Source organism: Mauremys reevesii, linkage group 4 (assembly GCF_016161935.1).
Source record: "Mauremys reevesii isolate NIE-2019 linkage group 4, ASM1616193v1, whole genome shotgun sequence".
NCBI lineage: Eukaryota > Metazoa > Chordata > Testudines > Geoemydidae > Mauremys > Mauremys reevesii.
Genome location: NC_052626.1, coordinates 101,123,263 through 101,142,158, shown reverse-complemented (window position 1 = coordinate 101,142,158; position 18,896 = coordinate 101,123,263). Strand labels below are relative to the sequence as shown.

Genomic DNA, 18,896 nt, shown 5'->3' with positions numbered 1-18,896 from the left:
ATGGTGGGAAGCCCCAATGGGTCTAGAAGGGCGACTGGTATGAAGGTGAGACCCAGCTCTGTGTAGGCCACTGGCTCTTAGAATGCTGAAGCTGGTACCACGATGGGCCAACAAAGAAGCCAACTTCTGAGTCTGATGAAGAGTCTGTTTCCTCTGACCACAGGGGAGCTGAACCCCCCTCTCCAGACTTCAAACCTCTCTCACTGGTGATGGAGTTGCTAGTACTGCCCCCCTTGTAACCTTTAACCCAGTGGTTAGAGCTGCCACCCAAGATGAAAGAGAGCTGGGTTCAGTCCCTTGCTCTGTCTGATGTGGAAGGGGTCTCCCATCTCCCAATCTTTTCTGTTGAAGCTGTTCCACTTTTTTATAAATATTGGCATGAGGGGACTAGAACCTAGGTCTTCTACTTCACAGATAAGTGCCCTAGCTACTGGACTACAAAGTCACTCACTCTGTTACTGGCCCAATGAATATTTATTTTTCTAATTACTTCCCTAAAGGTTGATTTTCTTCTCTGTTTTTCTTGAAATAGGGCTGACCTGGCTTAGGCACCTAACTCCATGAGAGGTTCATGACTGTGAATCCTGTATGAGAGAAGCTCCTCCCTCCAACTCAGACTCAGGCACCTAAATCCCCTGGAGCAACATGACTGCATGTTGGCCACACCCGTCACCTCAGCATTACCTACTGACTAATTTAGGGGTTGCAGTGCCTAAGTTCCCCTTGTGAGCTCTATCTCAGGTAACTATTTAGAAACTGTGTAGTGACAAAACAAACTAGTTTGTTAGATAAATTATTCTTCATTTTCTACAAAAACTGGTATGTCATAATACCGGCTATGACTGGACGCTTCACTCCATGCCAGAATAACTTAATGTCTGGGTCATATGGATAAATGAATCTACATGAGAACAAAATATTATTAACTTGAAATATATTAATATATTGCAGTTTATGCTGGAGTACCTCTTGCAAAATGTCCAGAATTCATTCAATGATGACATTGTACATAAACTCCTTTACACAGTCCAATTCAAACATTAGATATGTAAATGTAGGTTATTTTACAGTTGTAAAATAGATTTAAATGTACCAATCAGAGGTTTACCTTGAAGTATTGTATTCTTGATGAGGTCTCTTGCCATTATTGCGTTCCCACCTAGAAGATGACTGTTCAATAGGTGGCAGGCCAGAAGCTCCTGAACTTCGTCTCAACTGTGGTGTTGGTAAACTATTCCTGCTATTTAATCCCTGTTGAATAATTTAACAACAGTTAAAATTTCTCTTATTGAAAGCAGACAGTTTTATGATTTATTATTTCTGCAAGTAGTGTATGAAATTATTTTTATAGCTAGTCATGTTCAAAGAAGTAGGAAGTATGGTATCCTGTGTTAGAAACATACTGATCTCAAAAATTTGAAAAAGGCTTATTTAGGAATAGTCTATTCGAGAGAAAGATATCTATTTTATTTCTCATCTTCTCCTCATCCCATAATAAAAATAAAATCTAAGATATTTGTCCTTGGGAATTCATCTGTTCCAGCTATTATTCCTCATATGAAGTCAAATAATTTAGAGCTGAAAGAAATCTATTATCTAGACTATCTTTTTGCAAATATAGGATTGCTCCTTACAGTACATTTTCTAATATTCTTCCTAGGTAAAGCACCTATGTGACTTCTGAACCTAAGTCCCATTTTCAAAAGTAACATAGGCTTCTAAGGATATGTCCATACTGCAATGTAAACCCAGACTTAGTGGGACTCAAGTCAGCTGACCCTGTGTTACAGAACCCAGAGCTTGAGCATCTCCACTGATTGTTAACCGTATGTTAAGAATTTTCTAACCTGAGTTAGGACCTGGGTCTCTGGCATCCACATTGCAGCGTACAGACCTGAATCAAACCAGCCATATCTCAGACTCTTTAGCGCACTTCCAAAATGTGTCCACTCTAGCCCTTTGACCATGGTGCACTGTGGGAAAACATTACTTTCCATGCTGCATGTTAGAGGAAATTGGAACAGCCTGCCAACCCATCTTGCTGAGTAGTCATTTTGGTCTGTACATTCCCAGCTACTGGAACCAGCAACATGGAGCAAATGCCTTTTCAATAACTTCTCTTGCTTGCATTGTCATTCCTGTGTCAGGAAATGGGGAGAGCTTCTGTAAGATGCTGGTGCACATTTCAGCAGTGTTTTCTGACCCACCAAAAGCACCTCACAGAGCTTATGATGGAGCAGGAGGAGGACCCTACCATGGCAGACTTAAACCGACAGATGCTGCTCATGGCACTGTGTATAGCCACTGATGCTCCCAATGTAGGTGCTTCCCGTGCAGGGCCACAAGCACAGAATGGTGGGATCATATTGTCATGCAGACCTGGGATGACCAGCAGTGGGTCCAGAACTTTCGCATGAAGAAAGCTACATTTCTGGAGCTTTGTGAGCAGCTTGCCCCAACCCTCCAGCATCAAGACACGTGCATGAGGGAACCCTTGCCAGTCAATACGTGGGTTGCTATAGCCATCTGGAAGCTGGCTACCCCAGATTGCTACAGGTCCGTTACCAACCAGTTTGGTGTTAGGAAGTCCACTGTGGTAAAGTGGTAGCGGAGGCTTCTCAGACAATCAGGCATGTGGGTTTACCCCACGGTGGAGGACATAAAATATATTCCTGAAGTAACTACTGGCTTTGAGAGAAAGGGATTTCCAAACTGTGTCGGGGACACTGATGGGACTTGTGCCCATAGTTTGCCTTCCTCAAGGAGCACATGAGTACATAAATCAGAAAGGATTATTATGCAGGACCTCATGGACCTCAGAGCTTGATTTATGAATATCAATGCAGGCTGCACTGGGAAAGTTCATGATGCCAGATTTTTTTGGTTGATCAGGAGTCTATATTCACAGACAGGGTAGAACTTTCCCACCAAATAAAGTCATAATATACAGTTACTGTCCCCACTGTTATACTGGGGGACCCTGCATACCCCCTTTTGCCTTGGCTTATGAAATCATACCTGATGTAAGAGGCGCTGGCAAAAGATGGTTTAATTACACTCTCCAAAAGTGTTGAATGTGCTTTTGACAGATTGAAATTCTGCTGGAGATGTCTACAGACACATTTGGATGCCAGTGAAATCAAGGCTGTCTGTGTTAGTGTGGCTTGCTGTGCTCTTCACAATCTTTGTGATATCAGAGGTGAGCCACTTCCCTCTGAATGGATCCATGACAGCGAAGGGCTGCTGAATGAGTTCACTAAGCCAGAAAGTTCACCTGCCAAAGCTGGAGCTGGATGTACGCGGGCAACAGAAATCAGGGATGCTTTGTGCTCCCACATTATGGTCCCAGTGGAAGAGGAAATAGTATCTTTATGAATTGGCTTGTGGGGACGGGGTTCAGTGCTTGGGGAGGGGTGGGGCTTGACTGCCAGGCACTGAACTTATGAATGCCATGCCCACTTATGAAATGCTGGGTAGGGGATGATTCACAGTATGGATTCATATAAGGAAGTGATTGAAGTGTGGACTGATGCATCTAACTTTATAGAGGAATACTGTTTGTGTACTAATTCCTAATAGTCCCTGATCATGTGTTTATCTTAATTATTTTAAAGACACATTGTATGATGTGATACAGTGATGATAATAAATGTTCTTGACATAAAAAGCTTTATTTATAAACATGTTTTTTAAAAGTACAACATTCACCCATTGCCAGGCAGGCCAGTTGCCATTACCACACCAAAACACCAGTAACAACAGAACTTTTCAACAACAACAACAAGAAGTGCAAGAACAAGTGCAAACAGTAAAACCATGAACAAGACGGAAACCCCCTACCACTGCATGTCTCCAGCCCTCTATTCTCCTTTCTCTTCTTATCCCATTTACTCCATGCTTGGTGCCAGGAGAAGGGGCTGCAGGCATCCAAAGGGGAGCAGGTCAAGAAAGAAAATTCTATGGGGCAAAGTTGCCCTGTCCAGCTACTCATGGGGCCCAATTGCATGGACCACTGGCCACGGAGTTTTACAAGTTGTTTCTGGACTGCATCCCCAGGTACTGCACAGGGATGCAGGCCACAGTGTGGATGATGTGACGCAGACCACGGTGTGGATGATGTGGCAGAAGCCAATATTCTTGCAGCCATTCTTGATAGCAGCTGCTCAAAGAGTTTTCTCTGCTGAACTCTGTCCTTCTCCCGTAGCCTGCTCCAATGCTAAAACCCTATCCTAAAGGTGAGTAGCCAGCTTCAGCCTTTCCTTTTGCCTCTCAGCATGCCTTTTCTCTAGCTGTAAGTCTCTTTCTTTTTGGTATTGGCTCTGTCCAGAAGTTTAACCATAAGCTCACCACAGAAACTCTTCCTCTTGGAACAGTCTGTAAAGGTACACTGGGCCAGGCTTGTACTACACTGTGGGTGAGCTGTGCAGGTACTGCAGCCAATAGAGGTTGAGAGGCCTGGAACAGAACAAGACACAGAGGAATATTGTTTCAAATAGCTCAGTGCAGGAGCACAGAAAAAAATCTTTGTGGAATTTCAAGGACATAAAATGTTACTTTTCCAAACTAAACTCCAATATATTGTGAGAGGGATGCTTCTGTCCACAGAAGCTCCCTGGACAAAGCCTGGATAATCACAATGAAAAGTTAAAAATTCAAAGGATTTTTGGTTTTGTTTTTAAAATTGCAGAACTACTTGGGTTAGGGGAGGGAGGGCTGTCAGTGGCCTTGTGACAAAAGCTTTTTCTGTCATTTCAGGCCTTCCACATTTTCGAGGATGTACAGTTCTTGTGGTCGCTGACTGGCAAAGGGAGATGTTACTCTGACCTGCTGGTGGGAAAACTGCAGGGTTTTCCTCAGAAGTATTCAAACATATAGTGACTGACCAGCACAACTATGAGTGGACTGGCCTGGTCAGCTACCAAGATGGCCCTGGAAAATACAACCTTTCCTGAAATGTCACTACCTATCTGGAGTTTGTGCTCCAGGAAAAGTTTGCATCTATCAACACCTGCGATTGGGTCAGAATTCTTGAGGGATTTAGCAGAATGCTGCATTAACTTCCACATGGCTTGGCCGATTAAGACTGCATGCAAAAACATTTAATTCCATGGCCACCCCCCTTTAAACCCTCTCCCCCCAGCACATTTCTGGGTGCACTTTCAAACCCCAGGCAAATCTGGGACAAATGCTTTTGTCACCTACAGACTGCATGGACTACCTTTACCTCAAATGGACTAGATTTGCGAACGGAACACATTTCCAGCTCCTCCCAACCACAGGTTACCATTACCACATGGCTCGTTATATCACTGAGTAGCTACGGAACAGCATATTTACCGGTATGGCAGTTTAAAGTAGTTATTTTTAATAAACGGGAATGCCCTAGCAAAAATCTATGCCTTTCCAGTAAAAATTCACTTTTAAGGATTTTTATTGTTTGCATTTCCTGGTCGTCATTTGATGGGGGGTAGGGAAAGTCATGCCACTGGGATACATTCTGCCATTAGGGGGTAAATGCTGCTAGCTGGGACTTCTAATAAATTTTACATTGGTTCATAGAATGGAAATCCCTCCCATTCCCATATTAATAAACTTTATAATGGAGCCACAAACTTACCAGGCTCCAGGGCGGTTTCTGTCCCATCTGTGTCTCCTGCAGGCTCCACAGTGGCCTGTTTCTCAAGAGGGTATCAAACAGCTCCTCTGAGTACAACTCCAGGATGTGCTGCAGAGACTCCTGTGGGACTGGTTTCAGTAAGAGTAATTTCACTGGCATCACTCTGCATCTGCTGCTGGCTCCCATCACTCCCTATGCTGTATTCTGGGGCCAGCGGGGTGCCATCCTGGCTGACCAGGTCATCATGCATCATTGATGGCTCTGCGCTTAGCACCCTGTCAAACTCCTCACAAAACGTGTACTATGTCAGTGAGTTGCCTGAAGTGAAGCTCTGGTCCCTGGTTTTCCTGCATTCACTCTTGAGATGCTTCATCTGCTTCTTAAACTTGTCACCAGTCCGGTATATTTGCAATGCTGACAGTTTCTTCCCTATTTGCTGGTATGCACAATCATTCCTGATACGCTTACTAAAATCCATTGTTTTGCTTGCCTCGCACCAGAGATTTACCAAAATCTGGATGTGCTTGCATAACGATGAAGCCGTGCACTTTGCAGAAAGCTTATTCTGATCAGTCTCCATTGCAAACACTGAAGGTTCTCTGATGGTGTATTTGTAGCTCAGTGGTTAGAAGGCAATGCAAGGATTAATGCTGATTCACTGAACTGCTGCATTACAGCAATGGGGATTGCTTTTACTTTCACTGAAGTCAACTGGAGATTCTTGTGATAGAGAGAACAAAGGAAGTGGCCCATGGGATTGTTGGATACTTTTTGGTGGACCTTCAGAATCTGAGTCGGGGGTGAAGTGCTGTCTCTACACTGCAAAGTAATAGGGTTTAAAGCCTGGGTTCCAGCTTGGCTCAGACCCTCCGTACCTGCAGAGTCCTAGGACCCTAGGTCCGAGCCCAAGTCTGAGAGATGTGTGTGTAGATGGAAGGGGGGATTTGGACTCAAGCCCAATCTTATATTGCAGTGTAGACATACCTTAAGTGCCTAAGTTGGTTTACAAAATGGGACTTAGGACACTAAGTAACTTAAGCTCTCTTGAAATTTTTACCTCCTGTCTAGTTTAATAATGCTGGCAATGAGGCTTCTACCATTTCCCTTAGGAGACCACTGATCAGCCTACAGATCTCATCTTCATTAAACTTTCCAAATATTCCATCTACATTTTCCTTTTCTTAGTTTTACCCCATTAAACCTAACTGAACAGGGGCGGGGGGGAAATCACATTAAATTCCTCTCCCTCCTTGGTGTCTTAATACCATTAAAATATTTGTAGACCAGGGACATCTTGGAATGAGCAGAGAAACATTTGCTAACTGCACCTCTGTTTCTGCAGCCTTGCTGGATAAAATCACATCCTCAATATATGCAACAACAACCTAAACAGAGTACTGTGCTGAAAGAATAGTTAATCCAGGAAAAGAAATAGGAACTGCTAAACTTGTATGTCTTGGTATCTTCACCTGCAAAAGAGAATTTCCTATACATGTTCCAGTTTGAAAAGGAAATTATATTATTTATTTGCATTACAGCAAATAATATAATGGCAAGTGCTCCCTTGTGCTAGGCACTGTACAAGCATATAAAAAAGACAGTCTCTGCCTCAAAGAGCTTATTACTAGTTTTGTTTTTTGAAAATACAATACACACAGAGTACAGAAGTAAACTGCATTTCTTTCATAGTGATCATGATTTGGTAGGGTGACCAGATAGCAAATGTGAAAAATTGGGACAGGGTGTGTGTGTGTGGGGGGGGTGGAAATAGGTGCCTATATAAGGAAAAGTCTCAAATATCAGGACTGTCCCTATAAAATCGGGACATCTGGTCACCCTATGATTTGGTGTATTGAACATTTTACTATGCTACCAGGCAGTGATTCAACATAATTCTATCTAGAATTGATAGTTGCTGCAACACAATGAGAACATAAACCTTTGACTGCTAGGAAGATGAAAGGTGTCAATGTTGCATTCTACAAGTAAATGTGGGATTTTGCAAAATACCTACAAAAAACACAAAAGGCTAAGGTTTTTAAAAAACAGGATCCTAAAGTTAGTCTCCTATCTCCATATTTAGACACCTGTCCGAGTTTCAAAGTGCTAAGCATGCAACTCCTTCTACTGAGCTCAGTTGTAGTTTGTGGCTGCTCAGCACTTTCAATAATCAAACAGCTGTCTAAATAGGGGTTAAAAGATTACCTTTAGGCTCTTATCTTTCAAAATCTTGCCATAAACCCAAGATGGAAGAAGCTACCATTCAAACAGAAGTATTCTTTGCAAAAGTATTCCTTTTGATACATTGCTCAAAATGTCACACACTTTAAATACAATTATACAATCGTTTGACCTTGTGCAGCTTTCGATCTCCTTTTTCAGCTGTGTCCTCCATTTCAGGGCATGGGTAAAAGCCAGGAAATGGTGTGAACGGGTTAGCCTTTGGCCTGCATGAGCCAGAGAAAGCACCCATCAAACTATTAATGCTTCGAAGGGAAGAAATCACATGTGGGGGAAGGGCTGGATCGATCAAGAGGTCTGATAACATGTTGCGAGCCTCATTTAGTACTGAAAGATCAACTCCACTTCCACTGCCAGCATTCTAAAACAGAGGGAAATATTGTAAATCACTAATTTAATTATACACTTGGTATATAAAATATTAACAAAATATCTATAACTCTCATCAGCCCAGGGGCGAAGGGGCAGGCAAGCAGCCTGGGCGCTCCAGGGGGGAGGGGGGGCCGGCAGGCTGGGTGGAAGCAGGACCTGGCTGGGCCGCGAGGTCCGCCCGGGACCGACGGGGACGACGCCCGACGCCTGAGCGGCGCGCTCGGGCTCGCTCCTGCCGCCGGACCTCCCGCGGCGGCCAGCGCGGCGCGCGGCTCAACTGGAGCCGCCGGCAGACCACCCCGTCCGCAGCTGCGGGAGTTCAGCAGAGCAGCAGCGACCAGCGCTCAGCGGCGGTCATGCCATGCCGGCAGGTCCTGCTCCAGCGCGGGCTCGGGCTCGGGCATGATTGCTTGGGGCGGCCAAATTTGTAGAGCCGCCCCTGACTCTCATAATTCACATTAAAACAGGAGGGAATCAATCGTATAAACATTTCTCTTTAATGTATAAAAAAAAAGCAACCATACAACATCATAGCTTTCATAACAGTATATTTTCAGAGAAATAAATTAACTGTGAATCAGTCAAAATCAGGCCCTTTAAATATTGCATAGTGTTCTCAAAACTTACCTGAGTCAATACAAACAACTCTTCCAGGAATTAATTATATCAACATATTCTTATGTGAAAAATCACTTTACATCATTAGAAAGCAATTTAGATTTCAGGATTTTTAAACATTTAGTCCCTTCCTTGGTCAAGGAAAGATGAATGGGGGCTACCTCACCAACTTCAGCCACACCATCAGGGCATACTTTGGAACTGTGCAAGAGCTGTCAGTATTGCTTTCATTCTCTTTTTAACAATAAAGATTGGGCATCATTTCTTCCCTTAATTAAGCATGTACATAATGTCCAATATTGTTGGGAAGAGTATATCCTAAGAATTTTCAATTAGACTTTTAATTTTTTTTTCAGTTGGCACAATTTAATTTTTATAGCAGCACATTTTCCAGTGAATAGCAAGCTGCCAAAAAGGAGCTTAAGATCATATGATATTTTTACAATTGTAAGTTTATTTCATTACTAAAGTTGATAAAGTTAATAACATTCAATTCATTTTTGTGTGATGGGCAAAAAATGGAGACCCTCGCAAGACCAGAATAAAATAAAATTATATTCCATCTTTAATTCAGGTTTTGGGCCAATAGATGGGTAATGTATACATTTCCTTAATTTTTCAGTACTTTTATTTGATGGCTAGTCTGCCCAATCTCTCAAAATTGTATTTCAGTTTTATTTGAAGGTATAAAACAAAAAAGGTTTTGATGCTGCATCTTATCTACAAACGTTAACAAACATTATAAACATTCATAATAATACTTATACATGATATTTAAATTATTTGTCTCCTACAAATGATGCTAAAAAGCACACTTTTTTATTATATGCATTGTAGTATTGTCTAAAGGCCTCAACTAGGTCAAGGCCAGATTGTGGTAGGCACGGCAGAAACATGCAGGTAAATGAAAGTCTGTGCCCCAAAGAGGTATGTTTCTGCATTTAAGGTTCAGAAGCCCAAAAATGATTCAGGCTTCTCAAATTAATTTTGAAGTAACAATAACCAATAGCAGTGTATACTTTTGTGCCTTCTAACCCCTCTATTATCGCTTTTCAAAGTTTACACCAGAGATGTACAAACAGTATGAACCATCATACGTGGCATCAAAAGCAAATTTTCTTTTAAAAAAAGTCAGCTGGGATGTTCTCAACTGGTGGACCTTAATCACAAAACATATCACTCTCCAGTAAGTTCTACTTTCTGCACACTTAGCCTCCATCAACCTAGGACATAAACTATAATTACCGGTACTATTTGTATTTCAGAAGCACTCAACATCCACAATGAAACTCTTTGAGTATGCAGACTCAGAGATGAAGAATCAGCAAAGTAAGGAAAGTCTATGTAGAACTGAGAAGTGAGTGAACAATGGCTAATGAAATTCAGTGTCTTAAAATATGAAGTAATTCATATGTGTAGAACCAACAAAAGTGAATACATAGACTTAACTGTGACATTATTAAAAGATACTGTTCATCTACTATTTAAAAAAAATATTCAAAGCATAAAAAAGAAGACAGGAAGGGCTGCAAGATTCATTTCCAGCACTGGCAGATTGTCCTGTTAGGAAACCAGTAAAGAATTGAATTTGTTTACTCTGGAAATAATGTACTTGTAAGGTGACTCAAATTTCATATGAAGGCCACAAAATGCTTTCATAATTAATTTGGTTTTATTACAGGATAATAGTAATTAGTAAATGGATGGACATGAACTAACATTCAGAAATAAGAAGCTTTAACTTCATATTAGAATGCTTTCTCTTTAAAAATAATTTAGGGTATGGAATCAGAAGTCAAAGAAAGCAAATGACGCTACAAGCAACCAGAAATTTAGAACTGGAGTTGATGATTCCTGGAAATACCTGAACTGAGTAACAGAACAGAAGAACAAAGAAAAGAAAAATAAGTAGTGAGAAAGTATTTGCAAAAATTCACAGGACAAGAAATTCTGAGGTGACATTTAATATCTTTTCTTATTTTTCCTCTTCCAAAAAAGAATGGCCTTTTCAATCCCCTCTGCTTAAAAAAAATCAAAATCAAATTAAAAAAACTTTGTCATAATTATCACTGTAAATATTTGTGTGTTTTCTGACTTTGGACTTGTGAGGGAAAGTTAGTCTACCCTAGTATTTAGTTAAGGTGAGATTTTCTAAAAAATATAGTTTAAGCATAAATCACTTTGTGCACTTTTGTATAGTAGTATAGCTTATTCAGTAAAACCTATACAATAACTAATAGTTAGGAACAAAAATGAGCAGTCCACTTAGTGAGTGGCACACTAGCGGGGGTGGGGAGTAAATTTATGCCCCAGCTTGCAGCAGACTAAGTGATCCTATAGACAAGCCCTAAGAAGTTGTATTGGTATGTACCTAGTACTAGTCATAAATTAAGGCCTTGAGAGCAGAAGAATTAAGCAGAGGAAAACAGATAACCATGTGGTGGAAAAACTTTGCCTAGCAACATATGAACTTGGAATAAGAGGCAGTTCCTAAATATAGTCCAGTGAATTAGATATACTGTGCCAAAAAGGATATACTTACCTGTAATTCTGTTTTCTAAGACATATTTGACAGGATTATCACTCTTGGGTCTCATCTTCCTAACATAGGACAGAGAGGATCTCATTGGTCCTAAATGAAACAGTGGAAAGCCTATATCTGCTAGGTGCTTTTCTCTTGAGGGAAAGTGATCAGGGACAGAATTTAAAGTGATGTCCCTTGAGAAACTTCCCTATCCTCAGAGCTGTTGGCAACAAATCAGCCAGTTTTATGGGACCTCTTTCTAGGAGGGCTTTGATAATACTCTGGCAGAAACACAGGTGTTGCAGAAAGAGGAGGAGGAATAAATTGAGATTGAGGAGAAGGAGAGAGGAATGGAGTATTGCAGACCTTGGGGCTAGTATATTCCCAATGGCTCTAATCTAAAGAGAGGAATCTCTTGGATAGGACAGCAGCTATGGCAGTTGAATGAATACTGGTAGGAGCTAAAGTAGCTGAATGTGTGTTCCACAAGAAATGAACATGAGAAAGATAGAAATTATCAAAACAAAGCCTAAGAGCGACACAAACAGACTTGAGTAAAATATGCTGGCAATGTGGACCTGTGTGACTGCACAGCATATGGAAATCTTATCAAATAAACAGTAGTTAAAAAACATTTGGCTAAAATATAAAAGGGGAGACACCGATTAACTAGTAAAAAGGGAAAAGAAAACTGCCTGTACATGAGTAGGATATGATCAGTTTATTCCTAGAAATGGTGATTTAGGCCTGCTTAAGCAGAACAAATCCCAGGATAATGTCTGGGTGCTGGAAAAGACGGTTACTCACCGTTGTAACTGTTGTTCTTCGAGATGTGTTGCTCATATCCATTCCATGTAGGTGTGCGCGCGCCGTGTGCACGTTCGTCGGAAGACTTTTACCCTAGCAACTCAGTGGGTCGGCTGGGCGCCCCCTGGAGTGGCGCCACCATGGCGCCGGATATATACACCAGCCGACCCACCAACTCCTCAATTCCTTCTTGCCGGCTACTCCGACAGTGGGGAAGGAGGGTGGGTTTGGAATGGATATGAGCAACACATCTCGAAAAACAACAGTTACAACGGTGAGTAACCGTCTTTTCTTCTTCGAGTGATTGCTCATATCCATTCCATGTAGGTGATTCCCAAGCCTTACGTAGGCGGTGGGGTCGGAGTGAGATGTTGCAGAATGCAAACTGCTGAGCCAAAGGCTGCATCATCTCTGGACAGTAGACCAAAGAAGCAAAGGTCCGGATTGAGGACCAGGTAGTAGCACAACATAGCCCCTGGAAGGGTATGTGAGTTGGAAAGGCAGCAGAAGAAGCCTGAGCCCTGGTGAAACGAGCAGTAAGGTGGCTCGACGGAACATGGGCCAAGTCACAGGAGGTGCAAATGCATGACGTCATCCAAGATGGAAAGCTCTGGGAGGAGACAGGTAGGCCCTTTATTCGGTCTGCCAATACAACGAAGATTTGGGGGCGTACAAAAGAGCTTGTCCGCTCGACATAAAAAGCGAGCGCCCTACGACGTCTAGGGAGGGCAAATGTGCTCCCGTCGCAATGAATGGGGCTTCAGAAAGAAGACCGGAAGGAAGATATCCCGGATGATATGAAAGGTCAACAGCACCTTAGGGAGGAAGGCCGGATGTGGTCCCAACCGCCCCTTGTCCTTACGCAACATAGTGTACCGTGGGTCCACTGTGAGAGCCCAAAGCTCAGAGACTTGTCCAGCCGATGCAAAGGCTACAAGGAAAAAACTGTCCTCAGGACAGGTATCTCAGCGAGCATGTTGTCAGTGGCTCGAATGGAGCAGTCATAAGTCTGCTTATAACCAGGTTGAAGACCCAGGAGTTGGTGGGGCGGCGAACCTGGGGGCATAAATGCCCCAAGCCCTTGAGGAACCTAGAAACCACAGAGTGTGAGAATATGAAGCAGCCACTCTCCCTTGGGAGGAAGGTAGAGACGGCTGCCAAGTGCACCTTTAATGATGAACTGCGCCAGGCGCTGCTGTTTGAAGATCATAGGCAATCCAAGAGGAAATGGATCGGATCCTCTGTGGGGGAAACCTTGTGTTTCATAGCAGCAAAAGAAAAACTGCCAGTTGGGCAGATACGTTAACCGAGTGGAAGGCTTCCTACCACCCAGGAGAATCCTGTAGAACCGAGGCAGAACAACGTAACTCGGATCGGTTTAGGCCCGCAGCAGGCATGCGGAGATGTGCAGGGATTGCAGGTCTAGGTGGTAAAGTTTGCCATGATCCAGCGTTATGAGGTCTGGGCAAAGAGGCAGGGGAATCGGTTCGCTACCGAACGGTCTAGCAACATGGTGTACTAGTGCTGCCTGGACCACGCTGGAGCGATCATGATCAGATGCGCTCTGTCCCTGCGGAGTGTTAGCAGGACCTTGCAAACCAGCGGGAGCAATGAGAAAGCGGACGGCAGACGGCTCGTCCACGGCATCAGAAAAGCAGCCAAGATCGAGCCCGGGGAGAGGCCTTGGCATGAGCAGAACTTCTCTCTCGTTCTGTTCCCGCGAGAGTGAAGTTCCGGAAACATAATGGATAACATCCGGAGGAATCAACCACTTGAGAGACAGGAAGGAACTGCTGAGGCGATCCGCCAGAGTGTTCCGGACCCCTAGGAGAAAGGACGCTACCAGGTCCGTCGATTGAGCTGTGCAGGAGTCCCGGAGCTGGATAGCTCCCTGGAAAGAGAGGAGGACCGTGCTCCTCCGTGCTTGTTTATGCAACGGGTGTCCGTTGTGTTGTCTGTGAACACCGAGACACAACAGCCTTGTAGGTGCTGCTGAAACGCCTGGTATACAAGGCAGACTGCTCCCAACTCCCGGACATTGATGTGCAATGGCAGCTGTTGAGCCAACCAAAGGTCTGGAGTGGGAAACTGACCCAAGTGAGCACCCCAGCCAAGAGATGGGGGCGTCCATTATGAGGGACACCGAGGGTGAGGTGGATGGAACAGCACCCCTGCACACATCAGGGAGGGCGTCGACCCCCAGTCGGGGGAGCCTAGAACGCTCGGGGGGATCGAGGCGACCATGACCATGCTGTCTCTGGCCAGGTGGTACACCGATGTGAGTCACGATTAAAGTGTACGGAGGCGAAGCCTGGCATGTTCGGTTACGCACGTGCAGGCAGCCATGTGGCCCAGGAAACCTAGGCAAGTTCAACGCAAAGTTGCCGGGAAGGTCTGTAGACCTTGTACAATGGTTACCATCGCATGAAATCAAGGCGTAGGTAAGCAGGCTGTGCGATACTGAAGTCCAGGGTGGCCTCAGTTAAGTCTACTCCCTGAGTGGGAATCAGGGTGGATTTCGCTATATGGATCATCAGGCCTAAACGCAGGAATAGGACCTAGTCGACGCCCACACGAGAGGTAACTTGGGCCCCGGTGGCCCCTGGAATGAGCCTATCGTCCAGATACGGAGCACGTGTATCCGACGGTGGCGGAGAGGGCGGCGACTACAGCTACACACTGTGAATACACAGGGGGCTGCATAGAGGCCGACCGGGAGGACCGTAAACTGGAATGACAGTTGGCCATAGACCGGGGGTACCTTCTGCGTGGAGGATAAGTGGCGATGTGAAAATACGCGCCGTTCATATCGAGGGCGGCCAGGGCCAGCTTTAGGAAGTGCGGGGCCCAATTCAAACATTTTCGGCGGGCCCCCAGCAGGAATGACTAAAAAAAAAAAAACGTAAAAAATGCCTTTCATTTCTTAGCAACCAGTTCCCTATAAAAAGTTCTGATTTAAGGGATGTGCCACAGTATGGATTTTTTGTACCAATAGGGTTACCATACATCCAGATGGCGATTTAAGAACCAAAAAGCCTGACATGTCTGGGAAAATACGGCTGTATGTTAACCCCACCTAAAGTTATTTTTTAAAAAGATGGGCCTGAACCAGAAATGAGCTCTGTTTTACATGTGTGGGTCCCCGCCACTCCCTGGGGGTGTGCTAGGGTGACCAGATGTCTCGATTTTATAGGGACAGTCCCAATTTTTGGGTCTTTTTCTTATATAGGATCCTAATAACCCCCACCTCCTGTTCCAATTTTTCACACTTGCTGTCTGGTCACCCTAGGGTGTGCACATGTGTGGGTCCCAGTTGCTCCCTGCCCCCGCCCCGCCATTGAAGCAGGTGTGCAGGGTTACTGCCCTGGGAACTGCAGGGCACCAGTGGACATGGGGCTGGCTGGAGGCAGTGCAGGGGCTGACTGGAGGTAGAGTCTGGCTGCAGGCAGGGCAATGGGTGCGGAGCTCTGGAGACAGGGGTGTGTGGGGTGGGCTGGCTGGCTTCAGGCAGGGTCACAGGGGGGTGCGGCAGGGGTTGGCAGGGCTGGAGACAGAGGAGTGCGGGACTGGCTGGCTTCAGGCAGGGGGGTGCGGCAGGGGTTGGCTGGAGACAGGGCAGGGGGTGCAGGGCTGGTGCAGGCAGGGCAGGGGTGCGGGGCTGGCTGGAGGCAGGGGGTGTGGGTACAGCCCACCCTGTACAGTGAGTGCCCCCTCTTTCTTCCTCCCCCACCGGGGTAGCAGCAGCAGCCCGGGGCTCAGGGGCTATTGAAAGGGCCCAGGGCTCCCCTGCGTCCACTGCCCCAGCCCTGTAAATAGCTGCGGGAGCCCTGGGGAAGCAGTGGGGCTCCAGGGGCTATTTAAAGGGCCGGGGTGGTAGAAGCAACGGGAGCCCTGGACTTTTTAAATAGCCCCCAGCGCCCTGCAGCCCTACCCAGGGCTCCAGCAGTGGGGCTCTGGTGGCAATTTAAAAGGCCTGGGGCTCCAAACCCCTGCTGGGAGCCCCAGGCCCTTTAAATTGCCCCCTGGAGAAGCCGGGCCACTCTGGTACAGCACACCAGCTCTTGCCAGTACGCAGTAACAGGGCTTGGGCGCGGGGCCCTCTTAGGGGTGGGGCCCGATTCAGGGGAATTGGTTGAATTGGCCTAAAGCCGGCCCTGAGGGCGGCATACCAGTCTCCGAGATCCAAGGATGGGATGACGGTCCCCATGGATACCATGCAGAACTCCAGGTATATCATTACTTGTTGAGCTCCCGCAGGTGTAGGATAGGTCTGAGACCTCCCTTCACCTTGGGGATCAGGAACTAGTGGGGCTAGAACCTTTTGTCCCTTCGTCCTTGGAACCTCCTCTATAGCTCCGATGGTGAGGAGCGCCCGCACCTCTTGCAAGAGGAATTGTTCGTGAGAGGGGTCCCTAAGAGGGATGAGGAGGGATAGGCTTTTGCCCGATTGGTGTTAGGAGGACCCTGATTTTGGCCCCTTGGGGTCCCGACCAACGCCTATGACTGCCTCAGCGTCGCCTGCTGACAAAGCCCTGTCCTTGTCTAGGCACAGGGTAAGGGCGGTGAGGCTGGCGGAGAGGTCGGCAGTGAGACATCGGCATGTAGATGCCGAGAGGGAGTGCGTAGTGACCTCGCTGTCCTTTGGGCCTTGCAGCCTAGGGTCAGTTTTGAGAACAGGCCTTTGTCATTGAAGGACAAGTCCTGTATAGTGTGCAGCAGCTGCGAGGGAAGGCTCGATAACTGGAGCCATGAAATGCGCCTCATGGCAACACCCGAGGCCAGAGTCGTGGCTATGGAGATCGCTACATCCAACAAGGTCTGGAGGGAAGCTTTCGCCACTTCGGCCCTTTTTCCAGGAGGGCATCAAACTCTTGACTGGAGATTTGAGAAACTGACTCCATAAATTCTCTCACCGCCGCCCATAGTAACGGCTAAGCAGGGCTTGCCGGTTTGCTACGCGAAGTTGCAGGGTGCCTGCCGAGTACATCTTATGGCCCAGGAAGTTCATTCGCCTAGCCCCCTTGGACATAGGGGCTGGTACCTGTAGGCCATGGCGTTGCGTCTGATTGACGGACTAGATGACAAGGCAGCAGGGGGAAAGACGTACATATAGGTGCCCGTTGCCCCTGGAGGATACCATGCACATGCATTCAACTCCTGTGCCTACGGGCGGGATAGTGGCCACTTGGAGATTCATAGTGAATGCCACCCGTCTCGGGAGGTCCTGATGGGCCCCCAGGCCGATTAGGGGAGGGCCCAAGGAGTACGCTTCTGCCACCACCTCATCTGGGGAGGAGGGAGAAGAAAGGCCAGGGGCAAGTGGGTCCTGTGTGGGCTCACGCTCCTGGACGACCTGCTGATCCGGTGGGATGTGGGAATCCGGTGGAAGAACCGGACTTCCTCCGTACCGGTCGGAGGGGGACGGCTAACTGTCGCCCCTGGTACCCAGTGCTCTGACGGAACAGAGCGCGATGGGATCACAGGTAGGCCTTTGGCCTGATGGCACGCCCAAGATGTACAGGGCAGCCACTGATGGGGTCAGGGTCCTGGCCTGGAGCACCCGGAAGACTCTGGTGTGCACATCCGAATGGATGGCCATGGAGAAGTTAAGCCCTGGGCAGAGTCTCCCTCTCCAGCTCATGGCGCTCGACGCGGCACCGGGGATCGGTACCGTGAGGCCTACCGGTACCGGGAGCGAGAATGGGACCTGCGACCGGAGCGATGCCGGGAGGCTGATCGAGATCTCGAGGCTTGACGCTGGGAGTGGCTACGTGAGTTCAGTGCCTGGAGCGGTGCTGGGAGCTGGATCGGCACCGAGTGTACCAGGTCGGGGAACGGGACGCTGATCGGTGCCGCGGGTACGACCGGTACCGATATGGGGGATGGTGCCAGGACCGTGAACGGTGCCGGCACCGGGCTTGGCGACAGGACCGAGAACATCTGCGGGACTGCGATCGTGAACGGTGCCGCTCTGTGGTGCCGACGCAGGGTGGCGTGAGCAAGACAGGCTCGCCGATAGACAATATAACCCGCACCGGCGGTGCCGGGGGTTAAAGCAACGCAGGCTCTGCCCTTGCCATCAAATCCCTCGCTGTGGAAATGTTTCCAGCGTGGAGGGAATAGTGAGCTCAACCACAGCTCGCACCGGGGAGCGTTCAGGTGCTGGACTCGACGGCTCTTGCGTGGCCGGAGTCAACGGTGCTGATACTGTCAGTGCCGCAGCAGGTACAGGTGTCGGGCAGTGCGACGTAGTAGAGCGCTCGGGCTGCGGAGCAGGTGGCTCTGACGCAGCTTAATAGTGAGCTCGACCACAGTTCGTACCAGGGAGCTTTCCAACACCGGACTCGACGGCTCTTGCCTGGCCGGAGTTAACGGTGCGGATATTGTCGGTGCCGCGGCAGAAATCGGTGCCAGGCGATCTGACTGAGCATAGCGCTTGGCTGCCGAGCAGGCGGCTCGGACGCAGCTTAATAGCGAGCTCGACCACGGTTTGTACCGGGGAGCTTTCCAGCACCGGACTCGACGGCTCTTGCCTGGCCGGAGTTAATGGTGCGGATATTGTCGGTGCCGCGGCAGACATCGGTGCCGGGCGATCCAACTGAGCATAGCGCTCGGCTGCGGAGCAGGCGGCTCGGACGCAGCAAGGATATTGTGCCTCTTCATCCTCCAGGAGAGGGATCCATGCCGAGTGGACGTCGGAGCCAGCGACGGCCGGTG

At 47.1% G+C, this 18,896-nt stretch overlaps 1 protein-coding gene across 2 annotated transcripts in view; it reads right to left on the bottom strand.

Annotated features, from left to right (window-relative positions):
- Window positions 1-18,896, bottom strand: part of PDE3B (phosphodiesterase 3B) — a 271,481-nt gene that overhangs the window by 92,289 nt on the left and 160,296 nt on the right. For both annotated transcript variants that reach the window (XM_039535240.1, XM_039535241.1), the window contains exons 3-4: window positions 7,971-8,219; window positions 1,109-1,251 (exon numbers count right to left, since the gene is read on the bottom strand). In XM_039535240.1, coding sequence (XP_039391174.1) covers window positions 1,109-1,251; window positions 7,971-8,219 — 392 coding nt within the window. The remainder of the gene's footprint in view (window positions 1-1,108; window positions 1,252-7,970; window positions 8,220-18,896) is intronic.